The following is an 18,883-nucleotide window of genomic DNA, read 5'->3' as shown; positions in this document are numbered from 1 at the left end:
CACAGGAAGGGAGAAGAGGGAAGTGACGGCTCTTACCTCCCAGGCTGGCCTATTCCCAGACTCGTGCCAAAGGATTACCATACAGGACTGGGACTGGAAAGGGGACTAGAGATAGGAAGGTGATAATTGGGAGGGTGCCCCCGAATCTAGGTGGGAGGGTGCCCCCGAATCTAGGTGGGATGATACCAGGAGGAGGGACACTGCAGCCCAGCTGATAAACATTCTTCATGTGCACATGGGAATGTCAGCAGGACTCGGGTGGCTGGCAGAGAGAGAGGTCTTGTCTGAATTCAGGACTACCCAGTACACAGAGCTGTGCAGAGGGTGGCGGCATTGAGGCCATCTGGACCTGCAGAGCCCTACCTGAGAAGAAGAGGAAGGATGGGCAGGTAATGGGATAAGAGAACGGTCCTTTCCTCCCAAGCTTTTGGGGTAAGGGACAGAAACTGGGTCTGGGTTTGCAGAGTACGTGGTCCTGAGGAGCACCTACCTTTAAGGAGCACCGGTGGGCCTGGGCTGCTCACATGTGTGCCTTGGAGACTGAAGAGGGGGCTTTGGCTAACCATGATTCTGGCCAGCCCTACAGAGACATCAAAGTTGGGAGAGGGGAATGGAATTGGGGGCATGAAAGAGGGTGGCTGTGTTGGGGTGCAGAGGCCCAGCCTGGGGCAGCCAGGCTGGCTTGGAAGAGCATTTGTTTGGGAGGCTGGGCTCAGACAGAGCTCTCATCTAGCTGCTCTACCAGCTGTGTGTGTTTCCTCTTCTCCAGGATGCGGCTGAGCTCCTCCGCGAAGGAGCAGGGTCCGGTTGGCACTCCGTTGTTGCTCTGCCTCAGGAGCACATAACTACTGCCATTCATCCTTCGAAGCCGGCTGGGCAGTGCCACCAATCCATTGGTCAGTTCAGCCGGGGGTGGGGGCGGCGGTGGAGGGGGTGGGGCTGGGGCTCCTTCCCCAGGGATGATCTGGAGGCAGCTACTCTCCAGGCCCCCGGCCCCCTCCTCATCGTCACCCTCGTCTTCCTCTCCAGGACACTGGCCTGAGACTGTCTGCAGCTGCACAGCTGAGCCCCCTGCCCGGCCAGCCCTACCCAGTGAGTACTTTCTCCTGCGACCTCTTCTGCCTCCCCTCAGACATGCCACATAGAGGAGGGAAGATGCCAGGATGAGGCAGAGACCACCAAGTATAGCGATGGCTACCACGTAGAACAACCTCATGTCATGTGCCAGCTGTGCTCCAGGCATGGCAGGGGCTTGTGGAGCTGGGGCAGGGGTGCCCGGCCGCACTGTGAGGCTGTAGGAAGCCAACAGCATCCGGAGACCATTTTCCTCAGCGTAGCAGCCATAGTTGCCACTGTGCTCCAGCTGCGTGTCTGTTACCAGCAGCCCATCCACTCCCACACGGTAGCCATTCTGGCCATCACTCAGGCTCTTGCTCCCATTGAGTAGCCACAAAGCTCGGGCCAGGTTGGATGGCTGGTCACAGGGCAGGAGGACGTCATCACCCCGGAGCACAGAGCGGGTCTTCAGTGGTGGTGGTGGTGCTGGGGAGGATGGGAGAGGAAAGATCAATAGCTGCCCAGCCCAGACAGCATTGGAAATGACAAGACAGATATGGTAGACAGCTAAATTCTTGGCACCAAGTCTAGAGTCGGTGACAGCTTAAGTAAGCCTGTGAGCGCATGCTGCCTGGGAAGTAGACAGTGTCTTGGGTCTTTTCCCCTCTCTCTAAGCTCCTCTCCCCTGTGGTTTCTACCAAGGACTCCTTATCTTTACTTCAGCAGAGCTTTCTTTCCTGAACACCAGACTTGAATGTTTACCACCTGCTGGGAATCTCGCTAAGGCCAAAACCTCATTCAAAACCACATCAGGTCCTTTGAATCGCTACCGCCAGCTGCTCTGCCGTTTACATCAGGAACTGGGAGTTTCCCTTGCCTCTCCTCCTCATGTCCATTCTCATGAGACTCTCAGACCTGTTCGCCTCTCTCCTTCCATGGCCCCCTGCCCTCTAGGGGCCTCGTTCAGTCTCCTATCCTTGTGACTACAGCTGATCCCTTGAAAACACAAATCTAGACTGAGCAGATAGATCAGGGAATATAGGTATTTGCTGCCAGGCTTGACAACCTGAGTTCAGTCCCTGGGACCCACGTGTAGGAAGGAGAGAACTGACTCCCATAGGTGTCTCACATGTGCACATCCTCCTCACACAAATGCTTGTGAACAAACTAAATATAGTTAAAAAAATTTAATACAGGGGCTGGAGAGATGGCTCAGTGGTTAAGAGCACTTGTTGCCCTTGCTGTAGAGGACCTGAGTTTGGTCCCAGCACCCACATGGTGGCTCACAAGCACCCATAACTCCAGCTCCAGGGATGCAACCCTCTTCTAACTTCCATGAGTGCACATACATACATGCAGGCAAAATGCACTCATAAAATAGTTTTTAAATGTCTTAAAAATAAGCGAGGTGATGGGGACACACACCTTTAATCTCACCACTTAGGAGGAGAGGCAGGCAGATCTCTGAGCTCAAGGTCAGCCTGGTCTACAGAGCAAGTTCCAGGACAGCCAGGGCTACACAGAGAAACCCGTCTTGAAAAACCAAATAAACAAATAACAAAAAAAATTTTTTTTAAAGATGAGTCTGATCAGGTTACTTTTTGGAAAAAAAAAAAAAAACAAACTCTCCAGAGATTTCCTGTTGCTTTTCTTATAAGGACCAAAACATTTGCCACGGTCCCTGCTTATCTCCAGTCTTTTCCTCCTGAGCACCCTCTTCCTGCTGACCCAGCTGCTTGAGTGCCATTGCCCTCCTCATGCCCAGAACCTGCCTGGTTAGCTTGGAGATGGCACAGCTTGGATCAAAAGTACAAACTTGAATCCGACTGCTTCAGGCCAGGTTGAGTCTAACCCTGCTGCTTCGTAGCTGAGTAACCATGGACAGTTTCCTGATAGTCCCCGTGCCTCAGAGGGATTGTCCCTCACGGGGATGATGGTGGGGCTCTCACATAGAGTGTTGCAAGAACAGACACATGGAAGTGCTTAGATCAGTGCTTGGCACACATGTACTCAGCTCTGATTACTATCTTCTTTTAGTCCTTTAGATGGCAGCTCTGCGACATAATCTTTCTTTGGAGAAAAACACTTTACCCTTCTGCACCTCGCTGTCGCTGCAGTTATTAATAATTACAGATAGTTCTTTGTATTCACGTCCCCCCACCACTCAGGCATATACTTCAGATGTGGTCATAAAACTAGCACTATGTCACTAACTCCCCACCCTGTCTCTCGTGTGTGTGTGTGTGTGTGTGTGTGTGTGTTGCTAGACAGTAAACCCACACATCAGACAAAAAGAACTCTCTCTTTTTTTTTTTTTTGAGACAGGGTTTCTCTGTGAAACAGTCCTGGCAGTCCTGGAACTCACTCTGTAGACCAGGCTGGCCTTGAACTCACATATCCACCTCTTCTGCCCTGCCTCCTGAGTGCTGGGATTAAAGGCATGTGCCACCACTGCCTGGCTAAGAAAAGCTCTTTACCAATGAGTTACATGCCCGACTGTCTCCAAGTCTTGAGCCTGCTTCTTCATTTACAGTTTATCCACTGAGCATTTCCTGTGCTGGGTTATCCTCATGAAACCATCCAAGCACAGCCACTCAGAAACATCCACACAAGTCTGTGAGTTTGACTTACCTGTATCCCTGCTGCCCTCACAGCCTCGATTTCCTCTCTCTATGTCCTGTATCAATGCTGTCCTGGGGACAGAAAATCAAGGTTTATGAACAAGGAGAAATGAGCAGCAGGATTACCAATAACAGCTGACATCCCTTATGGGTTGGCGGGCTTTTCTCCTCCATTTAGGGTGTGTCTCCCATCCCTACTTCCAACCTCTACCCTGGGACCTGTTGGCGACGGTGGTGGCCACCATGCAGGCATGGGTGCTGGAGTCCCAGCCACAGAAGGGGTCCCTTGCCAGGATACAGTCATAGCAGGAACGGTAGCGTGAACAGCTGGACAGAGGAAACTGAATCACTCCACTAGCAGCCCCCACATAGAGGCTGTGCTGGAACCAAAGAGGACAGTCGGTCAGCGACCCCACAATCCCTACCCAGCCTCCCTAGCCCCCTTCTCTGTTGGCATTTTGAGGTGAGGTCTACCTGCAGGGGAGAGATGACTAGACTGTCCACAGACTGGGGCTCCCTGAACACTTGTGTCTCTTCGATAATGTGCATCCCAGAGCCCAGGACCACGGCCTTGTGGATCCAGCCATCAGCTGATGTAGAATGGACAAAAGTCAGAACCCAGCAGTGTCATCTGCTCTCAGTACCCCACAGGAGGCCTAACGGGAACATCTCAGGAATCAGCCACGAGCAGTGGTCCCTCAGGACACTGGGCACTCCAGGCCAACGTGGCAGGAGCTACTGGGTTCAGACGTCTCAGTAACCAAGGCCATTAGGGGTCAGGGATTTGGATCAGGAGCACCTGTGCCCAGAAAGAGCAGGTCATAGGTGGGTCCAGCAGGTGTGCTGACATGGGTTCCAGTGAGCTGTGTGTAGCGCACATTGCGCTTCAGCAGCAGGGGCCGCCCACGTGTGGGCACCACAGGCCGAGCCATCAGTGGGTGCAACTTCACAAAGTCCAGGACCAGGGATGGCAAGTCTTGGGATGAGTTGTAGCCTCTTCTGCGCAAGGAATCTGTGATGCACTGGGTTGGAGGAATGGGTGGTGAGCCGCAGGACTCCACCACCTGCCTCCCCTCCCCTCCCAAGGCTGTGTCTACTCAGCATAGGCTCCAGGCCTGAGTGCTCACCGAGCCAGGCCGGGGTTCAGGCACCCCACCCTCATAGCGGCCCCAGCGCCGGGCACCATCCTGGTACTCCATGAAGGGGCCTGTGAACACAGCCTGCATCTCAGCCAGGTCATAGCGGCAGATGGCTGAGGCCTCCAGGGTCTTCCTAGGAATGGGACATAGGGGAGGACTTAGCCACACTGAATGGAACCTGCCCCCAACCCACGCTCCACCTGGAGCTACTGTTACCATGGTCCATGTCCACCTATGGGCCTGTCTTGGGCATCAGTGGACCACAGTGCCCTCTGGCCCTAGGAGAGCTTGACATGCCTGACTCTGTTTTGCAGCCAGCTCTCTTCTAACTGATCACATCTGCTCATCATTGACCTCAGCTCCAGCCCTTAGACGTCCTCAGTTTCTTTCCTTTCCCAGCACTCCTGAGCTTACCACTGTGTTGTCAGCGTGAAGACTGCATAGAAGTGCGTGTGGACAGACATATCAGCATCCAGGCTGCAGACCCCGCGTAGCGTCTCGTACTGTGGGATGTGGCAGATGAGACGAGCCTTCAGGAAGGATGTCCACTTCTTCTGTAGGATCTTCTTTCCTCCCAGATCTCCCTGGGGAGGTAGGGACACAGGATCAGGGTCAGAGGTCTAGCCTCTCCCTGTACCCTGTATCCTGACTTCTCCATACGCACCTTGCACACACGGGCTACTCTAGCCACGCGGTGGCTGCTGCGACTCTGAGGGAAGCTGCTGGAGCCTTCTTCGCGCTCCATGAAGAAGTAGTAAATCTTGTCATCATCACCCACGGCACTGGCCTTGCTTTCCCGCACCAGCACAGAGAATACAAACTCAGCATCTGTGGGTTGAGTATTTGGGAGGCTTATGAAACAGCCTGAGACCTCTCCCTCAGCCACGCCCCCTCGCCTTCCCTCCACAACACACAGGGGCAGCAGAATGGACAGGCTCACCTGGAGACCTGGGAATGGGATGGTCATCTGCCCAAGGGAATAAACAATAAAAAACAGATCCCTACCGCCCCCCCCCCCGCCATCTTCCTGCACCTCCTTCTCCTAACCATTGAGCCAGTGCATGGGTGCCTCCTCAGTTCTCAGAGAGTGTGGGTGGCGGCTCCGGCGGATGTCAGGAATACTCCGAAATTCATACCGTGTCGCTGTGTAGAGGCCTCCATCTGAGGCAGGGACATCCAGACATGAGATGCATGCCATGTACAACAGGGAATATGGCATGCATAATTGGCAAGTCCTAGCAGCAAGATACGCCGCATTCAGATCCTCGCATTCTTATGGGTTAGGACTGGCGTCAGGAGGGTCTGCTCACCGATAATAAGGCCTGTGAAGCCACGGGCTGGGTCATAAGGACATTTCTCCTTTCCCTCCTCGAAGTTAGTAGGCAAGATGAAGGCTTCAGCATCCTGGAGAATGAGGGTCCCAATCAGTCAATGGTCCTGAAGACAGGCAAGGGCTGGAGCCCCAGGTCAGGCCAGTCTGGGGTTAGCAGTCAGGGGTAGGGGTAGGGAATACTCACAATGGCTGCACAGAGGGGCTGGAAGGCGTGGGTCCCACATGCATAGAAGTGGGTGGCATTGAGCCGCTGTAGGAATCGCACATGGTTGAAACACTCTGTCTATAGACAAAGGGAGGCAGTCATGTAAGTTCTCTGTCTGAATAGAAGCCATTTCTATTGGTCTAGCTTTGCAGTATGATTCTTTGTTGTTGTTTGTTTTTTCGAGACAGGGTTTCCCTGTGTAACAGCCCTAGCTGTCCTGCAAATATCTCTTGTAGACCAGGCTGGCCTTGAACTCACAGGAATTTGCCTTCCTCTGCCTCCCTAGTGCTGGGATTAAAGGCGTGTGCCACCACCGCCCGGCCTGCAGTCTGATTCTTGCCCCCCACCTATAGGATATACTTTCCAAGATGCTTCTCATTACCTGACCCCACTCTGCCAGCTTCTGTCTGTGTTTCCTGCAGTCCCTTCCACCTACCCTTCAGGAACCATTGGCGCTCAAAGACAGAGAGCAGGAGCTCAAAAGTTCCTTTTTTTTTTTTTTTTGAGACAGGGTTTCCCTTTGTAGCCTTGGCTGTCCTGGAACTCACTCTGTAGACCTGGCTAACCTCGAACTCACAGAGATCCACCTGCTTCTGCCTCCTGAGTGCTGGGATTAAGGGCATGCCCACTACTGCCTGGCTACTCAAAAGTTACTTTTAAGCAATGCTCCTCCCTAATCCTGGAGCTCCCATAAATCCCAATTCTCTCTCTGTTGCCAGTCTCACTATGTCGAAAAGCAAGCTCCCATTCTTCCTGACCCAAATCGTCCCTCTTAAACCTGTTCATCCGGTTTTTCCCACCTCCACCTGCATCCACCTTGCTCTGGTCCAGAAGCATCTTTGCTGCTGCCCACTCTCTCACCCCCACATTCAGCCACTTTCCATGGTTCACTCTGCCAAGTGGTTCTTGAACTTGGCCCACTTCACTGTTTTCATCCAGTACTGATAACCGGCACCTCTTTGTTGGACAACTCTAGGGGCTACCTGACCCCCTCCTAACCTACTATGCTACTCTTTTTCACACTGTTTACTTAGTGGCTGAGGGATGCTCCAGAAGTAAAATTCAGACAGCACAAGGGGGCCTGTTGTCAACAGCCTCTCACGTATTCCGGTCTCCCAGGTGGCCTGTGAGGGAGACGTAGACACCAGGAAGTTTCCTTCCAGGATTGCCCATCTGTCAACACCCTCTTGCTCCCGTCCAATCCACTTCCCAGAGTGCCACAGATGTAAAACAGACCGGGACATGGCAGCAGCTCCCGTGCCTACAGCACACAATCCCACATGGTCCTGGGCTTGATCCCTGACTGCTCATTCCACCTCTTCCAGCCACAATGGCTGTCTCTGCACCCCTCCGATGACTAAGCTGCTGTCCAGTTCTCCTCGACCATCCTCCTGTCTGTTACCCAGAGTCTGAATCCATGGAAGGCTCCTATCCCCACTTTCTCTCCTGCAGCCCTCATCTGTTCCTTTCCTTCTTTCTAACCCCTAGGAGGCCCCACGCTTTCCACTGTTCTTCCCGTCTCTAGATTCAGTCTATTTTCATCCACCTGGCACGTGGGACGAGACCAGCTTTCCTAGAGTAGCTCCCTAAGACAGAAAAAGGGCAGTTTGGAACGAATTCTGTAGTCAAATGAGCTTGGAAAGTACCAGGCGGGTGACTGCTCGGAACTTTAATGATGTCACCGTGCACTATGAGCTGGGAATGTTGTCCTTTCCAAACATACTACACCACTCAGTTCCGCCTTTGAAAATGAACGTTCTTCAGGATAATGCTTTGGAACATGTTCTCTGACACTTTGCTGCTCAAAGTGGTCTGAGAACCAGAGCGATCAGCTTCAGTTGGCTTTCCGGAGGTACAACATCTTGGGCCCTTTCCAGACCTATTGATCTGGAGCCTATGATTCATGTATGAGGGCCTCCAAGGCATCAGACAGAAAATGGGTGTCATTGTCACAATAACATCCAAACTCTTCGTGACCTGGGTTCACCTACCCCACTAGCTCTGTTTATTAACCACAGTGCACTGAGGTAGCCTCTGATGGGAAGTTCTAGAGGGACACACGGCAGACTCACTGAGTCACAGTCCCTAGGTCTAGGGCCCAAAGTTTGAGGCCAAGGCTTTCTGTGAACCCTAATCCTCTTTTATTTACCGCCCAACTGCTGGGCTGACAGGCATTCACCACCACGATGCCCAGTGTGAATGTGCACTTGTGTGTGTGTCCTCAGCCTCCCAAGGGCTGAAATTGTAGGCATATACCACCATAACTGGCTTGGAATGTGTTTTTTAATCTATTTATTTCATGTGTGTATGTGTGTGCCTGTGCTATGGCACACATTAGAAAGATCAGAGGACAATCTGTGAGAGCAGGTTCTCTCTTTTTGTGAGTTGTCAGGCTTGGCAGCAAGTGCCTTAACCTGCTGAGCTGTGTTGCTGGTCCAAGAGTGCGTATTCTTTTTTAAAATGTTTATTTACTCATTTATTTATTAAGTAGACACTGTTCTGCTTGCATGCAAGAAGAAAGCACCAGATCTCATTATGGGTGGCTGTGAGCCACCATTTGGTTGCTGGGAATTGAACTTAGGACCTCTGGAAGAACAGTCAGTGCTCTTAACTGCTGAGCCATCTCTCCAGCCCCAAGAATATGTATTCTTTAAAAAAAAAAAAAAAAAAAAAAAAAAAAAAAAAAAACTCCTCAGGGAGCTGGAGAGATGGCTTAGCGGTTAAGAGCATTGCTTGCTCTTCCAAAGGTCCTGAGTTCAATTCCCAGCAACCACATGGTGGCTCACAACCATCTGTAATGGGGTCTGCATACACACATACAGAATATTGTATACATAATAAGTAAATAAATATTTAAAAAAAACTCCTCAGTTAAGTATGGTGGTGCACGCCTTAATCTCAGCAGTCAGGAGGCAGAGGCAGGCTGATCCCTGAGTTCAAGGCCAGCCTGGTGTACAGAATGAGTTCTAGGCCAGACAGGGCTACCCAGAGAAACCCTGTCTTGAAAACCAAAACAGAACAAAACAAAAACTCTCCAGCCATGTGTGGTGGTGCATGCCTTTAATCCTGGCCCTAGAAGGCAGAGATAGGCAAACCTCTATGAGCTCGAGGTCAGCCTGGTCTATAGAGTGAGTACCAGGACAGCCAAGGATACATAGTAAGATCTTGTATGAAATAACTCCAAAATAAGTATACAAATAACAACAACAAAAAACCCTCTCTGTGCTTGGTTGTTACATAGCCAGGCATGCTTCCCCTGCCAGATATCTGCTTTTTAGTTAGAAAGAGCTAACACTTGACTAAGGTCCCCCCATGAGCACCAGGTACTTGTGCCACTGTTCCAGTAAAGTCTCATTTTTTCTCTCTGTGACATGGGGATAATAAAGCACCATAGGGCTGTCTCAGAACTGGATCTAGTTGTCACTTGGTAGCAGCTACTTATTTGTTAGGATTCTAATTTGAGATTTCCCCAGGGTGGGGATGGAGGTTGGGGTAGAAGGGTTACCCCGAGGCCCGCCATTCCTAATGGCCACTGTGGTTGTGCAGCTGGCTGCACATCTGTACGGCGCCATCTGTGTCCCTCCCAGTCCTGGCACCCCTGACTGAGGAGGAAGAAAGGAGAGCTGGGAACAGGCAGATCACATACCTGGTTGTTTTTCCCTTTCTGCCGACACTTGCTTTGCATCTCCGGGGAGGCCTCCCAGTGGATCTAGTGAGAAAGAAGGGAACAGACTGCAATATTGACCTCAATACCCAGTACCCAGAGAATCCAACAGTGGGGCTCCAGAGGACAGGGGAAACTGGAGTGGGCTGGAAGGCTGGGAAAGTCTCCGGTGACTGAGATCCCAGGGTGCTGGAGACCTTATGGTTGGCCCAGGTGCCAGGGGCTGACCTCTTTGTGAGTACCATCTCCTATGTCACGGGCGCTGAGAGAGAACAGGGCGCCCCGAGCTCCCACCAGCAGCCGTTCTGAAGCCTCCTCCAGCAGGAGGGTTGAATAGTTCTGGGCTTGGCCCCTGAAGTGCCGGATCCGGGAGAGTTCTGGGAACAAGAGAGGCAGGGGAGGTGTCTGGGGGGCTACTTCCTGCCCCTAGCTCTGGCAGCCATCGCCTTTCAAGGTTGGGGATCTAACCTTCATAGGAGATGGTCATCCGTGGGGTGGCATCTAGCTCTCGAGGGGGTCTCCTCAGCGAGGGTCCAGGGACAGCTGTCACTGTGAGGAAACTGAGGAGGAGGGGCCAGAGCCTCCCCCACATCTTCCTGGGGAAATTCAGAGCCTCGAGACCCCAAAGGCAACCAGGGCCAGAGTCACAACACGGGAGGGGAAGAGCAATCTCTGGGGTCAAAGTCCAGGTAGTGATCACATGGAAGGTCAGGGGTCAGGAGGCCATGGGGATCAAGTAGTCATAGGGCCATGGAGGATCCTGAAATGGGGGGGACATGGAGCCACAAGATTGTGTGGCCATGGAATCACAGCTCAGAAGTCAGAGGGAGGGATGGGTCACGTGCCTTTCTGCATCAAATGCAAATTCCATGGAGAGTGGGCATTGGCGGGTCCCAGCAGGGTTGTAGGCTACTGAAGGGGTCACCTTGCCCCCAACCAAGGATGTGGGGGGGAGTTTCAGTTCTCTCTCTGTTTTCTGAAGGAGAAAACGAAACAAAACAAAACAAAAAATCAAAATCCCTCCAAAATGGGAAACTTTTTGCTCTGTGTGTGGGTGGAAGATGGATGGCATTAACTAGACTTCAGGGGGCACTGAAAGACAGAGGCCCGACATCCACAGAACTCCCACATCAGGACAGACTCACAGTCATTCTGCCCATCTCTGCTCTGGTAAAGAAGGCTGTGGTGAACCTACTGCCTTTATAAGACCCTAAACTGGCTTTAATCCATACCCATGGTAACAGCTCTTGCCCAGTCAGATGATGGCTTGGGACCATTTCGGTAGAGCATTGGTTCTCAGACAGGCCTATTCCCCCTGCAGCGCTGCCTGCGGGGGTGCCTTCTTGTAGGAAGGCCTGGGCAGAGTCAGTTAATGGGCCTTTGTTAATTTTGTCCTGTTTCCCCTTTGTTTTTTCTTTCCCATTGGCCTGAGAGCTCCCTTTGGAATTTCTCTTTAATTAGACACTTCTCTTTGGCATTTTTCTCTGAGGGAGTGCTGCACATCTCTGTCCTGCCCATGCGAGTCCATACTGCACCCTCTGGCTGGGCATCCACAGGAGTCGAGTGCCGGCAGGTAGCACCAGTGTGAAGGGGTGGGAGTGAGGTGCACGGATCTGGGTCCCTGAGCTGCACAAGTGTAATGTTTGTGCAAGAGAGGACAGTGTGTGCAAGACCAGTTAAGACTTAGACAACAATGTGGGGACAGTGAATAATAGGACCCTGAAATCCTAGCCACCTTTAGTCTTGCAGCTTTAGTAGAGGTGGGTGGTAGGCCTCCCCCTTATCTCTGGTGGACTTTCAAAGATTTCCTGGGCTGGACAAGGTGTGGAAGACGCCTGATCCACCCAATGTCATCATACACCCATAGGCAGGGTCAGAGGGTGTCACCGTGCTCTCCTTTTCCTTCTGGGTCAAATATTAACTATCTTGCCTTAAAGAGGGGAGGGATCTGGAGCTGGTGAGAGGAACAGCAGGAATTTGGAGGGTCTGTTCAAGAGTTAAACGTCAGAACTGAGGAGAAACATGAGAGGGAGCAAAGAGAGCCTACGCACCACAGAGAACGAGCACCTCAAGTTCTTGTTTTGGGGGCTGGGGCCACGGGAGGTTCCAGGCTGCCTGAGCTCCACCTCACTGTGAAGGCACACCTGTTTACATTTGGGGCCTCCTATTTGCTCAGCACAGAAGGGGGAGCCCTATGGGCTGGTGGAAGCCAGTGCCAAGGACAGGGCAGGAAGAACAAATCCTAGACCAGACGACCCATTTATTTTGTATTTTGGGTCATGTGGGTCACAAAGAATGTGACACACTTGCACACAGGTGTGCATCCATGTTTAAGTAGGGCAGAGAGCACATGTACTTACAAGAGTCATGCACACACACCCCCAACAGAGGCTTAGCAAAAGTATGCTCACACAAAGGGCCAAGGCCATACAGTAACACATACACATAAGGTTGTGCCCACACGCCATCCAGTCAGTGGTTGACATATCCTCCCTGGTGCACAAGCAGGACACATACATTGCTTCCTATTCAACAGGAGTTTCTTATCCACACACATTTTTACAGGGCATGCACACAAAATAGTTGATAGTGAGCCAGGCACAGCACACACATGTATTCAGAGACCTCAAACACAATTACATCAGGCAGAGACAAACACTCGTGATGAAATGCATAAAGTAAAGGGGTCTGGCTTTCGCTGAGATGCACAGCAGAATCCTGTCCCCTTTCCTGAAAGTCTTGGTCTTGGTTGTAAGGCCAGTTCTCTCCCTCTCCCTCTCTCTCTCTGTGTGTGTGTGTGTGTGTGTGTGTTGTTAGGGTGAGGGGCTTCTGACCTGGGGTAAGTGTCTGAAAGGGAGAATGGGTAACTAACCCGTAGAGGAGACCCTCAGATTTAGCCAAGGGAAGATGGAATGCTACCTCACAAGTCCCCTTCCCCCCTATGGACGGCATCTACATCTGGGGATCTGGGCTGAAGCTTTCAGCCCCCACTTAACCTGTTGGGAGGGCCGGGTTAATGGGCAGGGGGTGGAGCATGCCACCCCTCCCCCAGCGGTAAGAGGGTTCAAGGTCTCCAGTTCACACCCCACACTTCATTCCAAGTTTGGGTTCCTTCCCAGGGCCTTCCTGCTGAACTCTGATCATCTTCTGTTAGATCCTAGGGTGGAGAAAACTGGGGAGGGTTCCCCCCAACAATAAGCTCAATAGACTCTCGACCTTCATCCCTGATGTCCACCTGCCTGGGGTTAGCGGTATTTCCCTCTGTCCAGTAGGATGGCGGTCTCTCCTGGCTTGAGGGCACCTCTCCCTCGCCTTCCCCTCCCTCCACCATCCTGGACAGTCCGCGGTTCTCTCCTCTGATCAGATCTAACCTCAGTATCTACTGCTGCAGCTCGAGGACAAGCTCTCCTTCGATCCCGCTGGACGCCAGGAGACATGACCCAGATCCAGGGGAACATTGTTCTCCACGCGGGTCCCTGCTCCGCTGCGAACCCCGACTCCGCGAAGACCGGTCTGCGCCCTGCGCGACCCAAGGCCTGGCCCGCACCCCTCTAGAACCTTTTATGCGGGACCGGGGGTCTCGGCGGTGAGAAAGGCCTGGCCTATCTTGGAGGGTGGAATGGACGAGGACAAGGCTTTGCCCGGCCGCGGCCCCCGGCCCTGCCACCGCCCGCACTCCCTGCCTCCCTCACCTTTGCGCTGGGATCCGAGGCCATAGAGACGGCGACGTGTGGTTCCGCGGCCCCACAGCACCAGCTGCGGGAGGAAGGGGCCGCGGCCGGAGCGAGGCGGGGTGGAGGCGGAGCCGGGGGTGGGGCGGGGGCCGGAGGCGGGCCGGAGGCGGGGGCGGGGAAGGGCTCTTGCGCTCTTTTGCGCCCCCCACCACGCACAATAGATACGATTTGTGGGAGACGCTCGAGGCCCACGGCTGGTGTCCCCTTTCTTCCAGGCTTAGTCGATTTGGGTACCGCCCGCCACTTGGTGCTAGTGATGGGTATGCTTATCACTGCGCCCTAAAACAGGCTGATCCTGACAATCTGCCCTGGTCCTAAGACCCCTCCCATTTACCTATTGCGGGAGACGCGTAAACCTCGGGTCCCTGAATGCTGTACTCTGCTCTCTAACCTGCACCTCACTTCTTGCAAAACATGTTTACCATGCTCTCCTGCCTTTGGCTTAGGGTGCCGGTGTGCAGATGGGGACCACAGTAAGGGCATCAGGCTTCTGCGCAGCTCTCGGTTCCCAGTTCAAGGTGTGTGGTTCCCCCTCCCCGTCCCTGCCAGGCTGATCAGCTTGAGGTCTGAGTGGGTGAGATGGGGGCCTGGAAGGATGAAGGGACAGTCACACAATAAACGCTCTTTATGCAAAAATAACCCACAACCATGCGTACGGATTCACTCAACAAATTTTAGCCCAAACCTAGGCTCACCTCAGAGATTTCGTTTGTCATTTTCCATCATCATTCTTAACTCCAAACTTTCAGTGTTCCCAGTCAACTAAATAACCTGTGCTTACCAGCATCAATCTCCTCCCCCAACTCCTTCAGGATGCTCTTCCCTGCAGATTCAGGCTCTCCTCCTTCCCAGGGGTTATTAGAGTGAATCCAAGGCTGGAGTTCAGGCTCAAGGATACAGTGCTTGCCTAGCATGCAGGACAGACACCCTGGTTCCACCCCCAGCACTACAGAAATACAAAAACAAAAGCAACAGATATTAGCCTTAAATGCTAGTGAAACCTGAGCTCTGGCTATGAACCCTACACCTCCTCCCCAAATCCATGACAACATTATGATGGGCAAAGAGCATGAAAAATAAGCCTAAAGACTCTTGCATGTACCTAGATGTTTGAGTACGCTTCTAGTGGCATATTAAACTGATGAGAGCCTAAGAAGAAACTTCATTCCTCTTCCAGGATTCCCCAAAGCTCATACAGTTTGGCACCCAATCCATAAACTCTCAGAGTCTGGACTGTGTGTGACTGCAGACTGCTAGACAGAAGGGCCCAGATCACACTTCCACCCCGTCAGAATGTCTCCTGGCAGTCTGCAAACAGGATACTTACTGTGTGTGGGGTGCAGCGGGGGAGACTGGGAGATACGCTTATATTCAAAAGTGCACACACTTTAAAACATTTCTTATATTTATTTTGTGCATGCATGCATGAATGCATGCATGCCACCACCCATGTGTCATAGTCCAGAGGATAAATTGCAGGCAGTCTGTTCTCTATCCACCATGTGGGGCTAGGTATCAAGCTCAGAGGTTCTCAGGCTTGGTGACAGACCCCTTTTATCTGCTGGGCCATCTTGCCTGCCCAAGCCAAGCCCACACTTCACAGACTGCCCTGATTCCCTTCTTTTTCTGTACCCCCACCCCACTGTGAGGGGTCAGTAGCTTCGTTTTATAGCTGGGAAAATGGGTTTGAAGCAGATTGTTGAGCTGATGGAAGACAGGATTGGAGGAGTCCGAGAAGGGTTAGCCAGGCAAGCCTGGGGAAAATGGCTAGAACAGATAGGCTTGTTATGGTAGAATCTAAAGAAAAGAAGGGGCATACAAAAGGCTAGTGGGTTTCATTTGGTGATACAGGAGTGTTCTTAGTAGAAGACAGAGGGGGAGAAATCAGCTAATAGCTTGGAAAGACTTCAGAAGAGCTAACAGATCCAGTACAGATCAAAATGGTAGGCTTTGTGGGAAGGTGGGTTGGAAGGAAGAAAAGCCAGAAGACTGCTAGCCCTAGTACCTGACACTAGAGAAACTGCGGGGACCAGTAGGTTAAGAAGCCTGGCTCCCCAAGTTCACAGACGTGAAAGGCTGACTCCACACCCTTCAGGAGGAAGCAAATAGGCCAGTGTGGCAGGTTCTACAGCTCACTGAGCTGTAGGGAGCTGCGAAAGCCTTCAGTGAACATTCAAAGTACAGATGAAGCCTTGAGTGAATTGTTTGACATGGGCATGGCCATATCAAGGGTCCCAGTACCTCAGGCCCCTGGGTGGCCTGAGCCTTCAGGAGGTCCAGTGCAGATGTTGGGAGTTTGTGCAAGTACAACAGTGTGTGCAAAATGATGGTGTATGCAACTAAGAGTGTTTAAGAACGACTGACCAGTGAGTGCAAAACCCAGCAACTGCAGCTTCCTCCTCCTGGATGACTGCAACCTGAGTTTGCTCCCCAATAGAGACCTTCTACTGATGAGTTTATTCCTCCCTGCGCTGTACAAAATAAATTCACTGGGGGTCCAGTTGTTGGCTAGGGTGCTGTTCCATCAGCGTGAGCACAGTCCACACAATCCCAGCTTTCCTATATGAGCACGTATCTTTTCTTTTCTTTCTTTTTTCTTGAGACAGGGTTTCTCTGAAGCTTTGGAGCCTGTCCTGGAACTAGCTCTTGTAGACCAGGCTGGCCTCGAACTCACAGAGATCCACCTGCTTCTGCCTTCCGAGTGCTGGGATTAAAGGTGTGTACTACCACTGCCCGGTGTATCTTTTCTTCATTCCATCTGAGACCCAGTCAGGATTCTAGGACCAAGGCATGCTTGTTAGACACAATGTGATGGCTGATGTAGAATCTTGCACCTTTTTGTTGTATTTCTGAGATAGAATTTCTGTGTAGCCCCCTGGCTGTCCTAGAACTTGATCTGTAGACCAGGCTGACCTTGAACTCAAGAGATCCACCTGCTTTTACCTCCAGATTGAAGGCGTGCACGTGCCACCACCGCTAGCCTGCTCTTGCATCTTTTCATTTTTATTTATTTAGGTTTTTTGAAACAGAGTTTCTCTGTGTAGTCCTGGCAATCAGTCACCAGAGTTTTTTTAAAAGATTTATTTATTACGCATACAATGTTCTGTTAACATATATACACCAGAAGAGGTACCAGATCTCATTATAGATGGTTGTGAGCCACCATGTGGTTGCTGGGAATTGAACTCAGGACCTCTGGAAGAGCAGCTAGTGCTCTTAACCTCTGAGCCATCTCTCCAGCCCCAACCAGAGTTCTTACCTCTACCAATGATCAGACCAAAGGGGCAATCGTGTCCTCAGACTGCATTGAGCTTCTGTCTCCTCCCAGTTTATATTCCTCTCTTTACTCAGCCATATCACTCCTGTCTCCTCCACTTCCCTAGTGCTGGGAGTAAAGGTGTGGTATCCCAAGTGCTGGGATCACCTTTGTGTGAGCTCTGTTTCTCGTTTAGACTGAATCAATTTTGTGTAGCCCAGAGTGGCCTTGAATTAACAGAGATCCACCTATCCTGGGATTAAAGGTGTGTGCCACCACTGCCTGGCCTCTAGTGGCTAAGTTCTGCACTCTGATATTCAAGCAAGCTTTATTTATAAAAACACAAACAAAATGTTACCACACCTGCAAATCAAGTGGGCAAATTCTTGACTGTAAAGAGAGGACTTGAAATCTAAACAAATTAGCACTAATTGAAACAGGTTTGTTGAACACACCTTTGATCCTGGTAGTAGAGGCAAGAGGATCAGTTCAAGGTTATCCTCAGCTATATAACAATTTATATAATATATAATATAGCCTGGGCTATAGGATTTGTGCCAAATCAAAACAAATAATAAACAGTTCTAATACAGTAACTTTGTTCCCTGGGACCCGAGGCTGGCCATTTGTTGAGTGGGGGGTTACTCATCCTTGAAGTCACTGCTGGCGGTTTCATAGGGCAGCTGTGTGAAGATGCCATTTGGAATTCTTCAGAGAACACAAACCAACTAGAGTAGACTAGACTAGACTGCCTTCCCAGCTCTACTGTAAGACAGAGTGAGGCTGGTGTCCCACAGGCACTTCAGGGTTCCAGGCTGGCACACAGAAGTGAACTCCTTGTGTCTGGGAAGATGCAGCATATGAACTGAAACTCTGGCCTAGTCAAGATGTCTTCCTGCCTCTTGCTCACCTAGTGCCTTTGCTCCTGTGCCTCTGGTTGCCGGCACTTTGCTTATGGAGGGTATGATCTTTTGGCCACACACAGCCTCAGTAGCACTGCCACCTGTGCAACAATGCTGTATGTAGTCTTCCTGTGCCCCAGAAGCCTGCTTGGCCTGGTCCGTTTTCTAGAATCCTAGCCACTTGTCTTGGAGTCAGATCCAAAGCTGGTCTTCTGGCTTGGCCTCCCCTCACTCCAGCCATGGTTAGCAAGAAGGGTGTGTCAGGACACATCTGCAGATGCTGGAAGGCCACTCTCCACCATCAGACTCACGCTGTAGCCCAGGATGACCTCAAGTTTGTGATCCTCCTGCCTCTGCCTCCCATGTGTTGGGATTTGAGGCATGAGCTATAACACCAGGCCAACATGCTTGGTGTATTTAACAAGAAATCATATTATGTCTGGCAGCAGGAACAGGGATGGAAGCCTCTAGAATTCCCAGTCTGAAGGAGGAGCATCCCCAGCTGTGAGTGCTGGAGTTAAGGTCTGTCTGATTTAGAAGCAAGCACAGCCCCAGGTGCCTGGTTCTGGCCAATTTTATTTTTAAAATTAACCAATTAGTTAATATTTTATGTGTGTGGGTGTTTTCTCTACATGTGTAACTGAGCAGTAAGTTCATGGCTGGTGTCCATAAAGGTTAGAAAAGGGCATAGGAGTTACAGTTGTTAGTCGTCATAAGGATGGGAATCGAACCCAGATTCTCTGAAACAGCAGCCACATTAACTACTGAACTATCTTCTCCAGGGACACTAAGTTTTTCTTATTTTCTTTTGAGACAGGCTTTGTCTTCATAATAGTTCCAGCTGTCCTGGAACTCACTCTGTAAACCAGGCTGGCCTCAAACTCACAGAGATCTGCCTGCCTCTGTCTCCTGGATGCTGGGATTAAAGGCGTGCACCACCACCTCCTGGCTCAACTTTGTTCTCTTAAAGAGC

At 51.4% G+C, this 18,883-nt stretch overlaps 1 protein-coding gene across 3 annotated transcripts; it reads right to left on the bottom strand.

Moving 5' to 3' along the window:
- Positions 1-153: 153 nt before the first annotated feature.
- Positions 154-13,811, bottom strand: Sema4g (semaphorin 4G). 3 transcript variants are annotated; one of them, XR_005285444.1, is made up of 16 exons: positions 13,711-13,811; positions 10,487-10,994; positions 10,247-10,395; positions 10,001-10,063; positions 6,334-6,432; positions 6,127-6,220; positions 5,864-5,977; positions 5,481-5,644; positions 5,231-5,400; positions 4,805-4,949; positions 4,477-4,699; positions 4,152-4,267; positions 3,897-4,057; positions 3,688-3,749; positions 491-1,542; positions 154-363 (listed from the first exon to the last, which is right to left on the bottom strand). XR_005285444.1 is itself a non-coding variant. In XM_038330578.1 (16 exons), exons 3-16 carry the CDS (start codon positions 10,608-10,610, stop codon positions 713-715), a joined length of 2,514 nt encoding a protein of 837 aa, XP_038186506.1. In that variant the 5' UTR covers positions 10,611-10,994; positions 13,015-13,190; positions 13,711-13,776; the 3' UTR covers positions 154-712. The 3 variants fall into 3 exon arrangements, 2 of the variants coding, with proteins under 2 accessions (XP_038186506.1, XP_038186384.1); XM_038330578.1 differs by adding an exon at positions 13,015-13,190 and having other exon boundaries at positions 154-1,542; positions 13,711-13,776; XM_038330456.1 differs by having other exon boundaries at positions 154-1,542.
- Positions 13,812-18,883: the final 5,072 nt, after the last annotated feature.

This window comes from Arvicola amphibius, chromosome 1 (assembly GCF_903992535.2).
Source record: "Arvicola amphibius chromosome 1, mArvAmp1.2, whole genome shotgun sequence".
Lineage (NCBI taxonomy): Eukaryota > Metazoa > Chordata > Mammalia > Rodentia > Cricetidae > Arvicola > Arvicola amphibius.
The sequence above is the reverse complement of the archived record's forward strand: the minus strand, read 5'-3'. Positions and strand labels throughout refer to the sequence as shown.

What these genes read in the sequence shown, in the direction of transcription:
- Sema4g (XM_038330456.1), bottom strand. Translation starts at nt 10,610, where the DNA reads ATGTGGGGGAGGCTCTGGCCCCTCCTCCTCAGTTTCCTCACAGTGACA. An exon ending in ACCCATGCACTGGCTCAATG is followed by an intron (nt 5,645 to 5,863) that starts GTTAGGAGAAGG and finishes CTCAACCCACAG; the next exon opens with ATGCTGAGTTTGTATTCTCT. An exon ending in GCCACCACCGTCGCCAACAG is followed by an intron (nt 3,750 to 3,896) that starts GTCCCAGGGTAG and finishes TTCTGTCCCCAG; the next exon opens with GACAGCATTGATACAGGACA.